This window comes from Chelonoidis abingdonii, chromosome 4, assembly GCF_003597395.2.
Source record: "Chelonoidis abingdonii isolate Lonesome George chromosome 4, CheloAbing_2.0, whole genome shotgun sequence".
In the NCBI taxonomy this organism is placed as follows: Eukaryota; Metazoa; Chordata; order Testudines; family Testudinidae; genus Chelonoidis; species Chelonoidis abingdonii.
In genome coordinates, this window is record NC_133772.1 from 25,306,885 (window position 1) to 25,327,965 (window position 21,081).

The following is a 21,081-nucleotide window of genomic DNA, read 5'->3' on the forward strand; positions in this document are numbered from 1 at the left end:
CAGCTCTCTCGGCATGTCTACACTGCAATGTAAGCCAAGGGTTAGTGGGACTTGAGTCCGTGGACCCTCTGTTTGGGAGTGTCCATGCTTCCGGTTTACAATTTCAGGACACAGGCCCCAAAGCAGGGGCTCTAGCATGCACACTGCAGAACTCAAAACTGGAGTCAAACCACCCTATCCCAGGCTTCCTAGCGCCCTCCCCAGCTGTGGCCACTCTAGCTCCTGGTTCCTGGTACAGTGTGGGAAAACGTGACTGTTCGCTCTGCACATGGCAGGAAACTGTTACGGCCCATTGGGTTCCCAACGCATCCTGCCAAGCCGTCTTTTGGATCTGCATGCTCCCGGCAACCAAAGCCAGGAACAGGGAGGAGTCCCCGTTTGAAGAGCTTCTCTTGCTTGTGCTTTCACTCCCATGTCAGCAAACAGGCAGAGCATCCCTGAGACACTGGTGGGCAGGGGCATGGGCAGGAATTTCAATATGACCACTTTTGGAAGGGCAAGTAAACACATAATATTATACACATTAAACCATATCAACACACACACCTACATCATCTGCATAGAAATAAACAGTGGTACACTCACCATTTTGATGGAAATCCATGCACCAGGGAGCCATCTGAATAAAGGCATCCACAGCCTCTTCTGTGTTAACACTGTTGGTTATGTCAGTCTCTACTGCAAGAATTAACAGTTGCTGAAGACGAGCTTCTGTCAGGCGGCTGCGAAGTCTACACTTTTAGCACTAAAACATTTTTCTGCCGTTGCAACTGTGACAGGTACTGTAGCCAAAAGCAGCAATAGGTCAAATCCATCAGGATACAAAAGTTCCAGGTCATGTTCTTTGCAGACCTTCATGAGTTCCAGAGAAGATATTTCACTGTCTGGTCCCTGAGCGATTAAAATAGGTTCAATGTGGTGTATTAATAAATCATATTGCATTTCAGGAACTCTGCACTGAAATTCTTTGTTCGGGTTCACAAGTGCTTCTTTTCGTTTTGCTATATTAACAGGTTTCAGTTTTTTTGCAGTGAGATAGGACACGCTTTGAGTATTAAATTGTCTGTTGATTTCACTTATTGCAGCATCTTTTTCACTTATTGCAGGGAAAAAGAAATCAACTTTATATTTATCATTTAAAGATTCCAAAATGTAGGAGGCGGTGTGACTGCGGTAAAAATGATCCAGAGTTTTTGCTGGTTGCCTCTTCCTGTAAACTGGCATTTGCAGACTCAGTTCAGTAGCCTGCTGTTCAGCTTTGATGAAGTACCCATGGAACTTTTCATCCGTTCTCAGGTTGTGCAAAACTTTTCAGCAACTCTCTATTGCATTTACCGCACAGGCAAAATCAATGTTTTCCTGCCGTAAGCAAGTGATACCATAATACGCACACCCAAAAATGCCAAGATGCAGATTGTGAATTCGAAATCCATCCGTACCATAAACCTCTTTCCTTCTGCTGACACACTTGCTTTCCTGGCATTCTGCTGACTATTGATTAAAGTTTTACTAGTAACAGAAAACTATTCATCTGTGACCTGCAAAGCTTGGCAGTGTGAATACCAGCGCACTTGGTGAGGAGCCTGAAGACGTGTCTCTTGACCACTGTATTCATTGCCATTGACACTTGAGGTCCCTTCTGTCTGTATCATGGGCCTGGTCTACGCTACGGGGTTAGGTCGAATTTAGCCGCGTTAGGTCAATTTAAAAATGAACGCGTCCACACAACCAACCCCGTTCCGTTGACCAAAAGGGCTCTTAAAATCAACTTCTATATTCCTCCCCGACGAGGGGAGTAGCACTAAAATTGACTTTACTGGGTCAAATTTGGGGTAGTGCGGACACAATTCAATGGTATTGGCCTCCGGAAGCTATCCCAGAGTGCTCAACTGTGACCATTCTAGACAGCACTTTGAACTCCGATGCACTAGCCAGGTACACAGGAAAAGCCCTGGGAACTTTTGAATTTTATTTCCTGTTTGGTCAGCGTGGTAAACTCAGCAGCACAGGTGACTATGCAGTTTCCCCAGAATCATAGAATGTAGAATCTTCCTACTCTCCCCTTATCATCTCCATCCCTGAAGTTTTCGCAGATTAGAAGGTGAAAAAAACGCACTCGCGATGACATGTTTTCTGAGCTCATGCAGTCCTCCTGCACTGATAGGGCACAGCTTAATGCATGAACGCATTCAGTGGCAGAGTCCAGGAAAGAATTAAGTGAGCGTGAAGAGTGGAGAAAGGATGTGATGCTGAGGCTAATGTGGGAGCAAATGGACATGATGAAGCATCTGTTGGGGGAGCAAACGGACATGATGAAGCATCTGTTGGAGCTGCAGAAAGCCAACACCAGCACGAGACCCCTGGTGCACCACTGTATTACATCTACCCTCCTCCCCATGTCCATATGCCTCTCTCACTCCAGATGCAAAGAATGCGTGGTGGTGTGTGGTCGTGTGATAAGCCCGTGTCCAAAATCTGGACGTTAGCACCAGAAATGCTGGGGGCGTAGCATGAAAACTCCCCCAAGCTTATTAACAGCTGATCTTATTTCGCTGCCAACCATCCAGAAGTTTTCCAGGGTTTTGGCCCCTCTCGGAGTTTCTCAAACTTTCCTTGGGGACCTCCTCTCTGGTCTCCCCAACTTCCCTGAGAGACCCCTAGAACCCGAGTCTGAACTTACCGGCAAGGGAAAATTACCATCCGTTCCCCTCCCCCTCCTCACTGGCACTGAGGGAGTTGATGTAATCTCTTACAGCACATACCAAGAAAACCGTCTCCGTCTCACAAGAGAGACAACCTTAAGCACAAGGTACAGAGCTGATCTGTCTCTTTTCCCCATGAGCTTTTTCGCCGCCCGGGACAATAGGAGAATTCAACAAGAATGTAATGTTCGCTCCCCTCTGTCTTCCCATTGAGAGAGACGTATACCGGTAAGAAAGATTTCTATCCCCTTGCCTCAACGAAAGAAATTCAATCCAGTTCCAAAAAGAAAAAAACTGTTATATAGAAAGAAAGGAAATTACAATAGACTATAAACTAAGACACTGCATGAAGAGATCAATACAGGGATATTGCTTATAAGAAAGATGATGAAGTAAATAAACAGTCTGATTCAAAAATAGCGCGAATTTAACCAGTCCGCATGACACACATGTAAATATGAACTTACAGATATCAACCTATTGTTTCCTTGTACTCAGACTTTGGTAACAGGAAGAGTAAAAAGAAGCTGGGAGGTACGAAAAAAAAGATGTCTCACAGTAGCTGGGAGAACAAAAGACACTAGAGTCCCCAATCCTCCCTGACTTTAAAAATCCAGGTTTTTCTGATTGTCCTGTAGTGTGGTTCCCTTTGTTCGTCACGCACTTTTCAGGTAAAAGAACATAACCCTTACCCATGCTATTTATGACGGGGGGGGAGGAAGCCCGGGCACTCAGCCACTCACTGCCAGAGGCTGGCCCAAGTGGTGAATGGAGTAGGGCCAGTCGTGTGGGGAATGGGAGAGCCAGGAAGGAACTTTAGGGGATGGACTGGATACCGGAGCCCTGTAACCTGAGCTAGGTAAGGGAGGGGAGAGGTAACACCATTGCCCAGAAGGAAAGACAAAGGAAGGGGCTGGCAGAAGGGAAGTAGTTTTCAGTTTGGGTTTGGGGGTTGTGGCCGGAATTTCAGGGTAGCCTGACTGGGATCCAATGCCACCTGAAGGATACGATGAGGGTGTCCCTGACTGTGCCTGAAGCCTACCTGTACCTGCGTTCCTGTTGTCCATAAACCTTCTGTTTTACTGGCTGGCTAAGAGTCACTGTGAGTCCCAGGAAGAGGGGTGCAGACGCCGGACTCCCCCACACTCCATGACACCAGCAACAGAAGGCTGTCATTCATACAGTTTGATTTAGTGATGGCTACAATAAGCCAAATGGGCCTTGTCCTTTCTCCTCCTCCTCAACCCATCCAGGCTAACTTTGTCTGTGCCTTCTCGGCTGGCTATCACTTAAAGGGGATAAATCTGATTTAGATACGCAAATTTCAGCACGTGAATAACGTAGCTGAGTCGATATTCTAAAATCCGATTTAACCACCCGTCTCACCAGCCGGGATTCGATGTCCGCTGGCTCGCCATGTCATTCTGGAGACTCCGTTGGGCGTTGGGGAGTTCGGAAATCGATATATAGCGCGCTCAGGGATCGATATATCCCGTCTAGATTAGACGCGATATATCAATCCCAGAGCAATCGATTTTAACGCGCCGATACGGCGCGTAGTCTAGACGTGGCCTCTCTTTATTTAAAATCAATAGAGAAAGAATGCTTGGTTTCAAAACAATAGTTACTTTATTTTGAACGGGGAAGGGTGGTTAGCTTACAGGGAATTAAAATCAACAAAGAGGGCGGGTTTGCATCAAGAAGAAACACACACAACTGTCACACTGAAGTCTGGCCAGTCATGAAACTGGTTTTCAAATCCTCTCTGATGCACAGCGCACCTTGCAGTTCTCTTCTAATCGGTCTGGTGTCTGGTGCGAAATGATTGTCTACCGTTGCTTTCATGGAGGGAGGGACGACTGATGACATGTACCCAAAACCACCCACAACAATGTTTTTGCCCCATCAGGCATTGGGAGCTTAACCCAGAATTCTAATGGGTGGCAGAGACTGCAGGAACGGTGGGATAGCTACCCACAGTGCACTGCTCCGTAAGTCGATACTTGCCGCGGTAGTGAGGATGCACTCTGCCGACTTAATGCACTTAGTGTGGACATATGCAGTCGACTATATAAAATCGATTTCTAAAAATCTACTTCTATAAAATCGACCTAATTTCGTAGTGTAGACATACCCATGGTGTCCTTCTGTATTTTTTTAAAGATGGTGATGTGGTAACTTGTCTAGGTGGAGGAAAGTATACAGGTTCTGAACAAGTCCAAAAAAGTTCTTGGAAATGATACTACAGCTCAAAGGAGCAACCACGACTAAAGACAATGCACATAGCAATGTGTGTAAACAGCACATGGTTCTTCTGTTTGGTTGTTAACAACCATCCAGCAAGAGCCATTGATGGGATTTTCCCCCCCTAACTTCTGTGTATGTGTGCCATGACATTACACCTCCCAGGTCTAAGCAACAGGGCAGGGCATCTCACAGACTAATTGAACCTTGTTAGTGACTGTCATGGTATAAATCCCCACTCTGAACCTTAGCGTCCAAAAGATGGGGTACCAGCATGTATTCCTCTAAGCTTAATTACCAGCTTAGTACTTGTAGCGCTGCCACCAACCAGGAATTCCAGTGCCTGGTACACTCTGGTTCCCCCCCAAAACATTGCCCGGGGAACCCCAAGACCCAGATCCTCTGGATCTTAACACAAGGAAAGTAAACCCTTTCCCCCACCGTTACCTCTCCCAGGCCTCCCTTCCCTGAGTTACCCTGGAAGATCACTGTGATTCAAACTTGAATCTTTAAACAGAGAGGAAAATTCACCTTTCCCCCTCCTTCTCTTTCCCCCTCCCAGGCTCTTCCTGAGAGAGACAGTAATCCTGACACAGAGAGAAATTAGCCTCTCTCTGCCCCGCTTCCTCCTTTCTCCACCAATTCCCCCTGGTGAATCCAGACCCCGTCCCCTGGGTCTCCACACCAGAATAAAAAACAAGTCAGGTTCTTAAACAAGAATAAACTTCTAATTAAAGAGAGAAAACAGTAAAAAATATCTTTGTAATTAAAGATGGAATATGTTACAGGGTCCTTTCAGCTATATGACACTGGGAAATGATCTCCCAGCCTAAGTAACAAGTACAACATTAAATCCTTTCAGCAAAATACAAATTGAACTCCTTCCAGCCAAAACACCCACTTGCAAAAAAGAAAACAAAACATAACTAACTCGCCTTACTATCTAGTACTTACTATATGCGAACTTATAAGAGCAATGTATCTAGGAGATTGGAAGAAAAGCCTGGTTGCACGTCTGGTCCCTATGAGCCCCCAGAGTGAATAACAACCAAATTCTAACAGCACACACAAAAACTTCCCTCCCTCAAGATTTGAAAGTATCCTGTCCCCTGATTGGACCTCTGGTCAGGTAACAGCCAGGGTCACTGAACTTGTGAACCCTTTACAGTCAAAACAGATATAAAGTACTTCTGTTCTATTAACTCCTACTATCTGTTTATGACAGTGACGTTATTACATTGGTTATACCATATGTGTAATTGTGTATTATATAAATGTTGGGGTTTTAAGAGTTATTGTTGTTAAGTTTTGTCTTGGAAGGGAAGATGTGGCTATGGCTTCAAGAGCTGAGCTTCCCAGACAGAGAGTCTGGGCAGGGTGCCACAAAGCTCTTGTTTTTTGCACAGCAAGCTGGAACTAGGTGTGCTTGTGAGCACCTTCAGCATTGAGGCCCAGATCCTCCAGGGCATTTAGGCTCCTAAATTCCATTGAAATCAATGGAATCACCTTTGTGGTCTGAGTGTGATCGCTGAATGCCACATTTCCCACTGGGCTCTGCTGAGGATTCTCAGGCCTCCAAGGGGAGCCTGCCAACTAGTGGATTTGATTGGAAGCCAGGTGCTACTCGGGGCTGCTACAGAGTTTGCCTCCTAACCCGGGGCAGTTTGGGCTGAGTAAAAGCCTGCAAACTCTTGAACTGCAAAAGGCACCTGCAAATCCAGCTCCGTGACGGTCCCATGGTACCATTCAGGATGATCTTATGTCTTCTAGAGGCAGAGTCTGTCCAGCTGGGGCCAGATGGAAACGTCATCTCTGAATTTGCCATCTAGGCCTGATATTTCTTCATCTAGAGCCTTGGAAAACCCCAGGAGCCGCCACCAATGTCAGTCCTCTGCGGCTAACCCTTCCTGGCCAAGGGGATGGCATAGGGCAGGGAGCAGACCTTCCTTAGTCTTTCCATTCACGCATTGTTGGATCTCTGTCTTTGAAAGCACACACCTAGTCAGTGATCAGTCAGTGTGTGCTATTACTTACAGCTGTGACTGGGGTGGAGGAAAACCATCTACCAAGGTGTGTGTACCAATTCCAAGCTTGCCACACCCCAGATGACCATGAGATGTCCCCAGAGATCCTTCCCGGCACTAGCAGCTGCTAGTGGTGCTGGGACAGGGCTGAGAGCCTCCGAGCTGCCTGCTGGGGCTGCAGCAATAGCAGAGCTCATAGGTTGAATCCCAAGTGACATGGGGACAGTGATTAGTGGGAGAAGGAGGAAGGGCAAAATGGGGACCCACTCAGGACTAGTTGAGATGTGGTGAATGCAGTCCATGATATCTCCAGGGACCTCATCATTTGGGGCGTGAGAAGGAATATTTGACCATATAATGCAGGAAATAATTGGGTGTGTGTGTGTATGTGGAATTAATGTTGCTAATTTTACCCCTTTACAGCTGAGCTGATTCTCCCAGAGCATGCAGCAATGGACAGGAACAGCTGCAGAGTCTCCCCTCCCCCCATGGGTTAGCAGGCATGAAGCTGTGGGATTCTCCTTCAGGATTGTGTCGCACTGGGGCTGCTGGCCCTCGAACTGGGATGCTCCCAAGACAGGCAGTTCCATGGCAGATGACATGATCCTGAGATGATATGAGCCTAGGGTGACCAGATGTCCTGATTTTACAGGGACAGTCCCGATTTTTGGGTCTTTTTCTTATATAGGCTCCTATTACCCCCCACCACCTGTCCTGATTTTTCACATTTGCAGTCTGGTCACCCTATATAAGCCGTAGCACAGTGGTGGTAGCGTGGTTAGTGCTCCAGCTGCAAGGCAGGGAATGGGGGTTCTGTCCCTGGCCTGCTGGCTGGTGTGGGGCCAGTCGCCCTGTCACGTGGACCTGTAGTTTCTCTGCTTGTAAAATAAGGACACTGATACATTCTTTCTTTGCCAAGTGCTCGCAGAGCAGGGTTTAGAAGCGCAAGAGATGGTTGTTTTGTCAGCTTTGTTGTGGGTTTGCTGCACGCCTCTGAGCATGTTGCCTCTCCAGGCCTCAGTTTCCCCACCTATGAAATGGAGATAATACGTCTCACCCACCTTTCTAAAGACCTTTGACATCTGCAGATACTAGGCTCTCTGTAAAAGCAGCAAAGAATCCTGTGGCACCTTATAGATTAACAGACGTTTTGGAGCATGAGCTTTCGTGGGTGAATACCTACTTCGTCAGATGCATGCTCATGCTCCAAAATGTCTATTAGTCTATAAGGTGCCACAGGATTCTTTGCTGCTTTTACAGATCCAGACTAACACGGCTACCCCTCTGATACTAGGCTCTCTGTAGGTGCTCGGTGGTATTATCTAGAAATATTTGTAAATCACATCCAGGCTGAAGGCCCCTGTAGCAGGGCAATGTCTAATACATCTCCTGGAGTATTTAACTGTTTGTGTGTAGACATTTCCCTAGGGGACATGCAGGCAAATCTGTCAGTGTAAAATACAGTGGTGCGAGGGAGGGGTAAGACAAGACGTTGGGTGTTGGTGCTAGCCAGTCCTAGACCCTTTTAGGGGGTGAAATCCAGAACAAGCCCTGTAGAATCCTGGAAATGTGGGGCTGGAAGAGACCTTGGGAAGTCATCAAGTACAGCCCTCTGTGCTGAGGCATGGCCAAGTAAACTTAGATCAGCCCTGACAGGTGTGTGTCCAGCCTGTTCTTAAAAATCTCCAGTGACAGGGGTTCCACAGCCTCCCTTGGGAGCCTGCTCCAGAGCTTAACCCCTGAATTTCCCCGGCAGCCAAGTGGAGGCAGCAGGAGACATGGACTGTGTTCCTCACTCTGGATGGGGCTAATGGCACTGCTGACCCCCCTTTGCACCCCTCTGCTGGGCAGGCCTCAGAGAAGTGCCTGGTAGTTACAGTCAGGATCCAGGGGCAAACGCTCCGAGTTCGGCACATGCTTTCTGTGACTACTCTGCAATGCATAAGGAGACTCTCGGGGTTCCTGCCCTGGCATAGGGCTCTGGAGAGCTGCGTTCCATTCCTGGCTCTGCTACCGTGGAACTTTGACCCAGATCTGCAAAGGCAGTTAGGTATCTGATTCTCACTGAACTCTGTGGGAGTTAGGTGTCCAAATCCTTTTGAGGATCTGGCCCTCCATGCTCTGTTCCCCTTCTGCAAAGTGAGGATCAGAACTTTAACTTCCTCCCACTCCTGTCTGGTTAGATTCTATACTTGTTGGGACAGGGATCATCTCTCATGTATGTGCAGCATCTAGCACAGAGGGGTTTCCATACACTCCCTCATTCCGATTAATAACAACATATGCTTTGATGGGGAATGTTTGTCCCCACAAACGCACTGGCTGGAAGGATTACCAGAAAGCAAACACCAGACAGGAGAGGCAAATGCGTTTGCAAAAGATGCAGGATTTATCTGCAGCAGTCACCCAACCCAAGCGAAATGCACCCTGGGCCCAGTTGGACAGAGCAGGCAGCTTGTGTTGTTTAAACAGCCTGATGATTCCTTGGGCTGCTTCAGAAGCCAGAGGGAGATGGGGAAGAGGGCCAAGGAGAGAGCTGAAGAGGGATTTTCTCGGAGTATTTCCCTCTTGACGTGGGTCGCTCACCCCCACTCCCAAACTGGAGCCGTAGCTTGGGAAGCAGTTACCCGTGTTGGGATAAGCAACAGCTGCTGGGCTTCTTTTGCTGTCTCAGGAACTCTGACAGCACCAGGGAGCGGGGATGGTGTCTAATTTTAAACTCATGCCTGATGCATTTGTGTATGTGTGAGTGAGATTTCCAGCCGTCCTTCCCCCCCCCCCCCGCCTCCCGCTCTGCACGGAGGAGACTGGCTCGGCAGAAAAGAACCAGAAGGGGCTTCGGGCTGGGGACAGGGGTCTCAGCTGTGGGAGGAGAGGACAGGGGGAGAAGAACGGCTGGCGGAGGCAGCTAGGGTAGGAAGATCATGGAGCCTGCTTCTGCCCAGGATGATCAGAAGAAAAAGCAACAGAAAGAAAAGTCAAAGAAACCGGTGCCACCAGCAGCCCCCCGGCCAGCCAGGGCTCTGTTCTGCTTAACCCTTCAGCACCCGCTGCGGAAAGCCTGCATCAGCATTGTGGAATGGAAGTATCCTTTCCGTCTAGGCAGGGAGGGGAGACGGGACCTGCGTGGGGGTGTCTAGAAACATAACAGACTGAGACCCGGCAAAGCACGAAGGGAGCATTAGAAAGAATGCGGAGGGAATGTCTCGACACAGCGGCGAGCGAGAGCAAAGTGTGTGCCCAAGGCACAGGAAAGAATGTTGAGGGCATTTGGTAGGTGTGGACAGGTTTAAACTCGGTGAGCAATCGATCTGGTTTTCCTGTTCCTGACGGCCTGTTTGTACCGTCTGTCTCGCTGGCGATGTGAAAGAGCAGGGGAGGCCGAGGAAAGGCTAAATATAGCTGAGGGGCCTGGTTCTGTGATCCTGCTGCACTCAGTGGCATGAAGCCGGAGTCAGGGAGAGCAGGATCTGGCCTGTGTTTTCTTGGGACGAGGTCGGAGACGGTAACTGATGTGTTCAGTGGAAGGGGGGCTGTTTGGGTGAGAGAAACCAAGGAGGTTTGGACACTGCGGTTTCTGTTCAGTCTCTTTGGTACGAAGCGAAGATGGGGCCATGGGAAATAATCCCAAGGGTTCCTCTCTCCAAGGCGTTGTGCAGCCAGGGAACGGGGCAGACAGGGAGACGTTGCTCTCACTTCAGGAGGGAAGATATATACATGGTGCTGGCAAGAATCCAAGGAAGGCAGAACCATTTTGGGGAAGGAATGCGAGAGGATCAACCAGGTCAGGGAGAGGGCTAGGCGGAGAGAACCAAAACACAGGGGCCGGGGGCAGGAAGATGCCGGGAGATTGGAGAAGCCGGGGCAGGGAGTGGAGTGTGGTGGGGAAAGGATGCACTTTGCTCAGGAGGCAGGAAAGAGAAAAAGCTGGAGGCGGCCCAGAGTGGGGCATAGGGAAGAAAATGTCAGACTGGGAAAGTAAAGTGTGCATGGAGGGGAAGGGATTGAGAGGGACACTGCAAGCTGCTTGGAATAGCTCTGAGAGTGAGTCAGTCGTTCTCCTGCTGCCCGCAGCTGCTGTTTGACATCACAGATGGATGGCTCCCTCTGCCAGTCCCTTCTGTCTCCTTCTTTCTTTCCTTCTCCCTTTTTCTCTCCTTCTCTCTCCCCATCTCTTCCTCATTCTCTCTCCCCACCACCATCTCTCTGTCTTTCCCCTCCACCTCTCCCTCTCCATCCATCACTGCCCTAGGCTTCCCGCTCTCTGATCCCAGCTTTGCTAAAAGCTCAGCTCTAGCTCAAAAAGGAATGAGTTCAGGCCCTGTGTGATACAGGGGGTCAGACCAGATGGCCACAAAGGGCCCTTCTGGCCTCCGATCGGGACCCTGCAGCAGGGATGATGGAATGGCAACCCAGAGGGGCTGGGAGCTAACCCAGGGGGGCTGAAGAGGAGCCCATGGAGAGTGGAAGAACCTTTTGTGTGTTTGGATTCTTGTTACCCTGGAAGGGGTGAAGTTTTAGTCAGAGACTTGGCTGGAGAGCTGAGCCCCATTGCCACCTCCAGCCTGAGTGGGGAAGGCTGAGGTTTGGGGAACACCTCAGAGGAGGAAACTGAGGCAGGGAGTGCCAGGTGTGGCCTGCAGAGAGTGCTACAGGGTAGCCACTCCGGTGACAAGTGTTTAGGAGGATGCCACTGCTTCCAGCTCATAGCCTGAGGCCCAGAATTGGGAAGGTATTTAGGTACTGCTGTGCTCAGAACTCTACATATCATTTTCAAAAGGGACTTAGGCACTTAGGAGCCAAAATCCCATTGGCAGTCAATAGTATTCCAGCTCCAACTGTGTTAATTACTAAATATGTAACAAGCTCCATTGCTCCATTAGCTCAAATGACAGAGGCTGTTGCTTTTAGGATCCCAAAGGGCCCAGATTCAACCCAGGCGTACTAGGCTGCATTCTGCCCCTCAGGCACATCGTCTGAGTCCTTTCTTGACTTGAGGGCGCGATCTCACTCCTGGAGAAATCAATGAAACAAGAGGAATGGGGGGGCGTGTCATCCTGTGGGTACATGCTGGCGGTTTGGCCATCAGGATCCCTGCACTGTGGGCTGCAGGTCTGGAACATGAAGCATGTTTGGGTCTAGTCATGGCTTGGCTGGGAGATCATCCCAGGTGCAGCAGGAAGAGGTGTTAGTGACTCAAGAGGGGGTGCTTCTCTCACGGACTCAGTCCTGAAGCACTGTGCCTGACTGGGTGGCCCACGCTGCTGGATCAGACCTAAAGTGTGAGGTGTGGCCACTGAAGGCTTGGTGGTACCTTTTGGAAGAAATGGCACATCGGGCCTTTGTCTTGGGTACACTCCAGTTTTGCACTGTCTGCCTCCCTGAAATCCGTCCTGCATAATAGCTGTTAGTGACTCCTCCTCCTTCCCTCCCTGCCATGCAGTGTTCTACCCCAGAAGTGGCAGCATTTCCATGGGGAGTGAGCAATCCCAGTCCCTCCCTATGCAAAGGGCTTAGGGACCTGGTGGGTTTTTTTGTCCTTTTAATAACAAAGCTCTGGGCTGCCGTTGCCCAAGACTCTCTCACTGCCTTACAAACATTTAATGAATTCATTCTCACAACTGCTCCCTGTGGCTGTAACAGAGCTAGTGCCCTCAAGCTACGCATGGGACAAGAGACACAGAAAGCAGAAGTGACTAGCTCAGGGTCAGCCTGCAAATCAGTGGCACATCTGGGACTAGATCCTACGACTCCTAGGTCACTGCTATAACCACTGAACCCGTTGTAGCCATGAGAGCGAATGGACATAGACTGGAAGGAGGAAAGAGACAGGTATGCCAACATGAAGGTCAAAGAAGCAGTCACTGCAAACAGGGTAGGGGACAGCATGTGTACGAGAGAGATTCCTCTGCATCTGGTTACACTGGTACCCACAATGCAGCAGGTTCTATTTATACCCACAATGCACTGGGCACTATTTATACCCACCATGCCCCTGGTTCGCTGCTTTGGGATTGCAACGAAGGAAGTGGCCTAGTTCTGGCCCACTCACGGTAGCATTTGCTCAAAGGTCAGGCCAGTTTCTTGGTAGGGGGTTAATTGTAACCATGCTTTGTGAGCATGCTGGGGGTGTACGGAGAGGGGTTTGGGAGTGTTGGGGTGCTGGCAGCAGTGGTGTGGGGGACATGTGCCCCATTACTGGTATACGTGGCACCTGGACTCCACCCTTGCTTCACAGTGCTGAGAAGGAAGGTTGCTTATCCGGTGCCCCATGGAGCTTGCTCTGTCATGCCCCAGAAAACCTGGCTAAAGAAACCAGCAAATTTCCAGGCCTGGTGTGATTTAGGCTGCAGCTAGAGACAGGTTTATGATGCATGCTGCTGCTGCTGCCAGGGCTGAGGTGATGCTCTCAAAAAGCTTTGCTGGAGTCATAAATGGAGAGAAGCCAGGAGAGGAACCTTCCCCCCACAGGATCCCAAATGGCTGTATTGGTTTAACTTGGCTGCATTTCCTGCTAGCAAAAGGGGCCAGGCTGGCACCCCTTGGCACTTCAGCTGCAGATGGGTTAAGACCTGAACATGCAGCAGGTTAGGACCAGAATCAGGGACAGAACTCCTGGCTGCCAGGTAGGGCCGGCTTTAGGCCTATTCCACCAATTCCCCTCAATCGGCCCCGTGCCTAAGAGGGCCCTGCACCCAGTGAGAATCTCTTCCCTGGCTAGAGGCGCCTTTTTAATTTTTACTCACCTGGTGGCGCTTCGGGTCTTCAACAGGACTTCGGCAGCAGGTCCTTCAGTGCCGCCGAAGACCTGGAGCGAGTGAAGGACCCATTGCTGAAGTGCCTCCGAAGACTCAGAGCACCGCCCCATGAATACTTAAGCCCTACGTGTTTTTTTATGTGGTTTTTTTTTTAAAGTCATCCCTGCCGCGGCCCTGTCAAAACTGTTTGAATTGGGCCCCGTACTTCCTAAAGCCGGCCCTGCTCCCAGGCCCCTGCTCCAACCACTAGGTAATACTTCTCTAGGGAGTATCTGGGAAGGAACTACATAGAGTAAATCCCCAAATGGCGGAGGCACAGAGAACGGTCCCAGGCTCCTTCCATCCTTGTGGGACAAAAGGCAGCCCATGTAGTGGGTGAAGTAGGGGACTAGGAGTTGGGATTCCTGGGTTCTGTTTCCATTTCTACTGCTGACTGGGTGTGGCTTCAGGTGAGTTGCTCAGTCCCTGTGTCCCTCCTTTAACTCCTCTGGAGAAGGGGAGAATAACCCAAGGGAAAGGGAGGTTTCATTCTCTGTAACAATTCATGAGCACTTTCCCTCTGCAGGTCTCCACACACCCGGCAGATGCCAGGCAGCACTGTTATTTCCAGGGAGCAAATGTGGGAAACAAGACAGTGGGGAAGGGACTTGAGTTTTTCAAGCCCCAAGAGCCTGGGACGGAAGGGCTCTGGGAGGCTGATGATGATGGTGATTGACAGTAAAGTGTGGAGTGAAATATACGGACTGCTGGCATAGCCACCTCAGGCATGCGACTAAAATTAAGGCAGCAGAGGGATCATCTTTAGTAGCCAGTGGCCTCCTTGTCAGCTGATTCCGGCAGGTCTAGGGAGCAGACAGGTGCTGAACAGCCAGGAGATTTAATCCACGGGGCGCAGGGGCTGGTTCGTCGTCGAAAGATGTTGTCGCGGATATGCATGGCTCCCTTTACCAAATATCTAAAGAGCCGCGGGAGTTCATTTGGCCTATGTAACAGGGCAGCTTGCCCCGTTAAGGGTGGCAGGCCTGTGGCCAGCTGGCCCTATTCACTGATAAGACCTAGCTGAGGGGAGACAGGTGCTTAGTTCACTCTAAGGAGGAGCAGGGACATGGGGTCTGCAGAGAGATGTTGCAGCAAAGGACAGTTGCTTGCAGGAGCCCCTGGAGAGAGGCTGTGGCTGGGTAGAAAGCACCAGCTGGGGCAGTTTTATTTTCCTGGGGTGAGTTTGTGGTTGTTGGGATAATAAATGCAGGACCGGCACTAGGGGTTTTAGCGCCCTAGGCGCACGGCAATTTCGCCGCCCCGCGCCCTGGTCCCGCAGCTCCGGTGGAGCTGCCGCAGTCGTACCTGCGGATGGTCCGCTGGTCCGCAGCTCCAGTGGAGCTGCTGCAGTGGTGCCCACAGGAGGTCCACCGAGGCCGCGGGAGCAGCCGACCGTCTGCAGGCACGACTGTGGCAGCTCCACTGGAGCCTCCTATCGCCCCCTCTGGCAAAATGCCGCCCACCAATAATCCTGGCGCCCTAGGCGATTGCCTAGGCCGCCTAAAGGGAAGCGCTGGCCCTGAATAAATGGATCCCAGAGGGAAGGGACTAAAGACGGGGGCATCAGACCTTGTCCTCAGTGCTGCTTATGCTTTATGCTGTTACCCTCAGGTGCAGGAGTGCGTGTGAAATTGCTGCAGGACAGGCCAGCATGTAGTAATTGAAAGCTGATTCCAATCAATCCCTCCCCATCCCCACAGCCCTCAGCAGGCAGGTGCCCTGGCAGGCAGAGACTCGGGTTGGGCCCAGGGAAGGGAGAAGTGCCTTGTTGGGGAGCCCAGCCCTGGGGAGCCCCACTCTGAGGATCAGTCGCCAGCCAAAGGCCCCTGCAGTGTGAGTGTCCCAGGAGCAGTGTGGCCTCCTGGCCGTCGGGACCCAGCCTGTCATCACTGCGGATGGTCCCCAGCCGCGCAGTGACCTCAGGAGTGATGTGATCTTTAGCCTAATGGCTGGGCCTCTCCGGCTGTCACTGTCTGTAGCAGCTGATGTGTCTTAGGCCTTTGCCTCGTGCCCTAGCCAGGCCACGCTGCTTCCCCCAGATTGAATCTTCGCCACCTTGTTCTCAGCCTGGCCCCATGAAAGCAAACCCAGTACGCTCAGTGGGTGGGATGACAGAGGGACACGAGCAGTGTGTCCTGTGACTCCCTCTCCCCCAGCCTCCCCCGCTATCTCTGATCCACCTCCACATACACGGCAGGCGCAGGATGGGCAATCACTGGGGAGCAAACCCCCAGCACCGTCCACCCAGTCTGTCGAGCAGAGGGGTGACTGGATCTGTTAAATGGCTGGAGAGCATTTGGATTGATTCCCCTTGCAAATTGCACGGCGAGCATCATTTCCTAGCCCTCCCAACGTCCCGGGGCTCTGGGTCCTGCTGTGGCAGAGGAACAAGTGGAAATGTTTGTGCAAGACCCTGCTTTTGTTTTGCTTTTCCTGTCTCTGTTACTAGGGAGCCGAGAGCAGTCCCGGGCCAAAGAAGGGGCAGTTAGGTGCTAGACAAACCCCTACACACCCAGCCCTGACCTCCATCTCCCCTGCTAGCCAGGAGACCCCCAAACACAGCTCTTCCACTGCCCCTCAGTCCTGACTTGCCAATGCCTGGGGGCCAAAAAACAGCAGAGTTTGAATTTGCGCAAACTTGGACAAATGTGCATGAAATTCTCCCTGGGGTGGGGGTGGGGACACTGCCAGCCTCTCCCTAAATGCAAATGAATGAATTCTGTGCCCAGCCGTGACGCGTCACACAGGTACCTGGGGTTGGGAGGCACCTCACTACCACCTTCCCTTTGCATGTGCAAGCCTTGTCTCTGCCCACCGGGAGCAGGCGTGGCTCCACGCACCAGTGCAGCAAGCACGTGCCTGGAGTGGCAAGCCATGGGGGGCGGCATGCCGGTTGCCCCGTGAGGGCGGCAGTCAGGCTGCCTTTGGCAGAGCACCTGCGGAAGTTCTGCCGGTCCCGCGGCTTCGGCGGCAATTTGGCGGCAGGTACACCGAAGGCGTGGGACCAGCGGACCTCCTGCAGGCATGCCACCAAATCTGCCTTACCAGTAGACCTCCCACAGGCATGCTGTCGAAAGCCGCTTGACTTCCGTGCTTGGGGCAGCAAAATACATAGAGCCGCCTCCGACCGGGGATCAGCTCCTCACCTCCACTGGCACCCCAGGCCCTACCCTCTAGGCCTCTGCAGGCCCTGCTGTCATTGAAGGGTTAGCAATTGGCACATGCCAAGAGGACACTGGGCCCTCCAGGGGACATCAGAGGTTGGAGTGTGCCGATCGCTCACTGAGTGTTCCCAGGTTCGCTGCACCCAAAGCAGCTGTACACCACACCCCCCACAGCTCCTCAATCCCACCTCCGATCGCTGCCTTGCTTTGCTCATACTGGGTGTGTCCAGAGGCACACATGCAGCAGTTTATTTGATGCAGATCGTGTAGTACATACAGGACGCTCCCCATTATCCAAATAGCAGGCGGGACACAGATTTTATTTGGATAATCTAGTGGGCAGGAGCCACTCAGCAGCTGGGTGGCGTCTCTTGCAGCTAGGGCTTATCTTTCTCCTCCTCCTCGCAGTCCTGGCTAGGGGTCTCTGCACTCAGCTCACTCCCTCCCCTGACAACAGAGCAACAGAGGAGCTCTACTGTCTGAACTGCTGTGTTATCCATCCTGTCTTGTTGCCCAGCATGGGAGACGCGCTGTGGGGGGCACGTATTGGAAACCAACTGTTACATACAACATAAAATCAGAGCACACATTCTAGAACCTAGACTCGATACTTTCATGTCGTACAGAGCAATGCTCACCCCAAACTCCTTCCAACCTTTTACAGCCTGTGATCCTTGTTTCATGAGACAAGTCATGCTGGCAGCTTGCATCCTAAGTAAAGGAGCCCCCAGTGTCTCTTTTTCAGCCCAGGCTATCTCAAAACAGTCCTTTGATCTTTATTCATAACCCAGACCCCCGGTGCTAATTGCTCCTCCCGGTAGGTTTCAGAGTGGTAACCATGTTAGTCTGTGTCAGCTAAAACAATGAGGAGTCTTCATGGCACCTTAGAGACTAACACATTTATCTGAGCATAAGCTTTCGTGGGCTAGAACCCACTTCATTGGATGTATGAAGTGAAAAATACAGGAGCAGGTCTAAATACATGAAAGGACGGTGGCTGCTTTGCCAAGGGTGAGGTCAGGGCCGGTGCAACCATTTAGGCGAACTAGGAGGTTGCCTAGGGCGCCAAGATTTGGGGTCGCCAAAAAGCGGTGGCCCCCCCCAAATTTTTAAATGGTTGCAGCGGCCGCTGCTGGATAGGTAGTCTGAGCTGCCGGCGGCAGCAGCTGCCTGCAGCCAGCAGCCCACCCAGGGCGCCCGGGTCAGGGCGCAGCCGTGGCAGCCCAGCAGCTTAGGGCGCCCCGGGGTCAGCGGGCAGCCGTGGCAGCCCAGCAGCCCAGGGAGCCCCCGGGTCAGGGAGCCCCGCAGCGGCGAGAGATTTAAAAAACTTAATCTAAAAAAATAAAAAAATAAAAAGTCACCCTTCCATCCAGACCATCTTCGCAGATTTGGACAAATTTTCTAGATTCCTGTTGCTGGAGCCATCTCCCTTAATTACTTTCATTACATATCAGGCATTTACCCCTAGGAAATATCAAAGTGACTATTTGTTGTAGGTAGAGAGCTGAGATTATTGGATTCAGACAACTGTTTCTGGCTACTGATTTGAAATCATACCAAGAGGAATGAAATAATGTAAATAATATGAAGATCCCATGCTTTCAATATTTACAAGTCAAACATGTTATTGTGAAATCTGGATACTAGAAGGCTTTATCTAGATCTTCCTTTAACCATATTTGAGAAGGACCCAGGTGTAAGCTGGAACAAAAGATTTAATTCCTTATAAAATTTTGACTGAAAAAGATGTTGATAAGTAAACAACTCGGATGAAAAGATAGGAGAGAGAGTTGACAAAGAAACTGATCCAGATGAATGGGTCTTTATATCTTCAATTTATGTAGCTCATGAAGAAATTTTTTATAAATTACTGTATGGATGGCATTTGACTCCAGTTAAGATCCATCATATTTTTACTACTAGGGAGGTGCTTTGTTGAAGAAGTTGCAAGAAAAGAAGAACATATTTGCACATGTGGCTGTTGTATCCAGGAATTAGACAGTTTTGGGATGAAATTTTAGAGATTTGTCTTTTTACAAAATGACAGCTTCCTAGAGAGTCCTTTACCAGTTTACTTAATGCTCCAGAAAACAATCTACATTTTAAACAGAATGACAAATTAATGTATTCTTTATTGTTAGCAGCTAGATACTGTGTTGCACATTACTAGGAAAAAAAACTCCTCCTATGGAATTGTGGTATAGTAAAATGTTGACTTTCTTTGTTATGGAAAAGCTTTCACACCAACCACGTGCACAAAAGAAGTACCAAAAAGAGGATATATATATAGAAGTGTAATCACCCTTTTATCATATTCAGAGGTGGAGGGCTCCCCAGCCAGCAAGTCAGAATCTTTTGCCATATTCTTTGAATATTTACCTGATCCTGAATAATTAATAAGTGATGTAGGATACCTTATATTAACATTCTGTTGCAACTTTGTCTTAATAAAAATGCTTCAAAATAATAACAATAACAAAAATAATAATAATTAATAGCTCCCACACACACCCATAAGAGGAAACAAAATGAGGCTGTGAGGGATCTAATATAGGTTGTCCCAACTGAAGAAAAGTTGAAGGAAGCTATGCTACATTGATATGGACATGTACAGCAGAGACCCATCAGTAGGATGGCCTTTGCAATGATGGACAGAAGATGACCTAGGGGGAGCCAAAGACTCGGTATGTGGGCAGATATCAACAGACCTTAGAGAGACCAATTTGCCTGACAGCCTGGCATAAGACCATGAGTTTTGGAAGAAGACAATGTGATAGTTTCTGTCTCTGTCTGAGGCATATAGGAGTTTAGATAGTTTACTGTTCTTTTTACTCTGTAGAAAAGTAAAGTGTGAGTTGTAAATGGCTTGTCTCATTTCTGTAAAGTCCAGCCACATGGAGTGAAGGTTGGTTTTGTATGAGAGTCTCCAGTTTTGAGTGCTCATTCTTGATCTTCTCCTGTTTGCTGTACAGGACGCTGATCAGGTGGCTCCTCAGTTTCTTTGAGAGTGTGTGGCACAATCTGTCACCATAGTCAGTGTAGTATGTCGACTGCAATGGACTTTTTAACCTTCAGTCCATTTAGAATGATGTCTATCTCTTTGCACTTGGAGAGGAAGATGATATCTGTCTGTATCTGTGCAAGTTTTTTTGATGAGGTTGATGGATTTCCACTTCATATGGCTAAATTCAGTGCCTTGCATGGTGTCAAGTATCAGAGGGATAGCTGTGTTAGTCTCTACCCACAAAAACAACGAGGGGTCCAGTGGTACCTTAAAGATTAACAGATTTATTTGGGCATAAGCTTTCATGGGTTAAAAAACCCACTTCTTAAGATTCATGGAGTGAAATTTACAGATGAAGGAATAAATATACTGACACATGAAGAAAGGGGAGTTACCTTACAAGTGGAGAACTCGTAGAACTTCAGACGGCCACACCCAGTCCCTATTCAAGCCCAAATTAATGGTGTGAAATTTGCAGATGAATTGTAGCTCTGCAGTTTCTCTTTGAAATCTGTTTCTGAAGATTTTGTTGAGGTATGGCTACTTTTAAATCTGTTATAGAATGTTCTGCCATCCTGATTATCACTACAAAAGGGTTTTTGTTGTTCCTGTTGTTTTTCTCCTACTGATAATAGCACACCTTAACTGATCTCTCTCGTTATAGTGTGTATGGCAACAACCATTTTTTCATGTTCTCTGTGTATATATATGTATCTTCGTACTGTATTTTTCACTGTGTGCATCCGATGAAGTGGGTTTTAGCCCATGCAAGCTTATGCTCAAATAAATTTGTTAGTCTCTAAGGTGCCACAAGTACTCCTCATTCTTTTTGCTGATACAGACTAACACGGCTACCACTCTGAAACCTGGCTTTTGTATGCTACTATTCCTGATGGCTGATTTGTGTCCATTTATTCTTTTACGTAGAGACTGTCCAGTTTGGCCAATGTACGTGGCAGAGGGGCATTGTTGGCACATGATGGCATATATCACTTTGGTAGATGTGCAGGTGAATGAGCCTCAGATGGTGTGGCTGATGGGATTAGGTCCTATGATGGTGTCCCTTGAATAGATATGTGGACAGAATTGGCATGGGGGTTTGTAGCAGGGTTTGGTTCCTGGGCTGGTGTTTTTGTTGTGTGGTGT

The 21,081-nt window shown here is 49.5% G+C and overlaps 1 protein-coding gene across 2 annotated transcripts in view; it reads left to right on the plus strand.

Moving 5' to 3' along the window:
• The first annotated feature begins 9,756 nt into the window (after positions 1–9,756).
• Positions 9,757–21,081, plus strand: part of CACNA1S (calcium voltage-gated channel subunit alpha1 S) — a 126,435-nt gene continuing 115,110 nt past the window's right edge. For both annotated transcript variants that reach the window (XM_032801615.1, XM_075064972.1), the window contains exon 1: positions 9,757–10,055. In XM_032801615.1, coding sequence (XP_032657506.1) covers positions 9,895–10,055 — 161 coding nt within the window. In that variant the 5' untranslated portion in view covers positions 9,757–9,894. The remainder of the gene's footprint in view (positions 10,056–21,081) is intronic.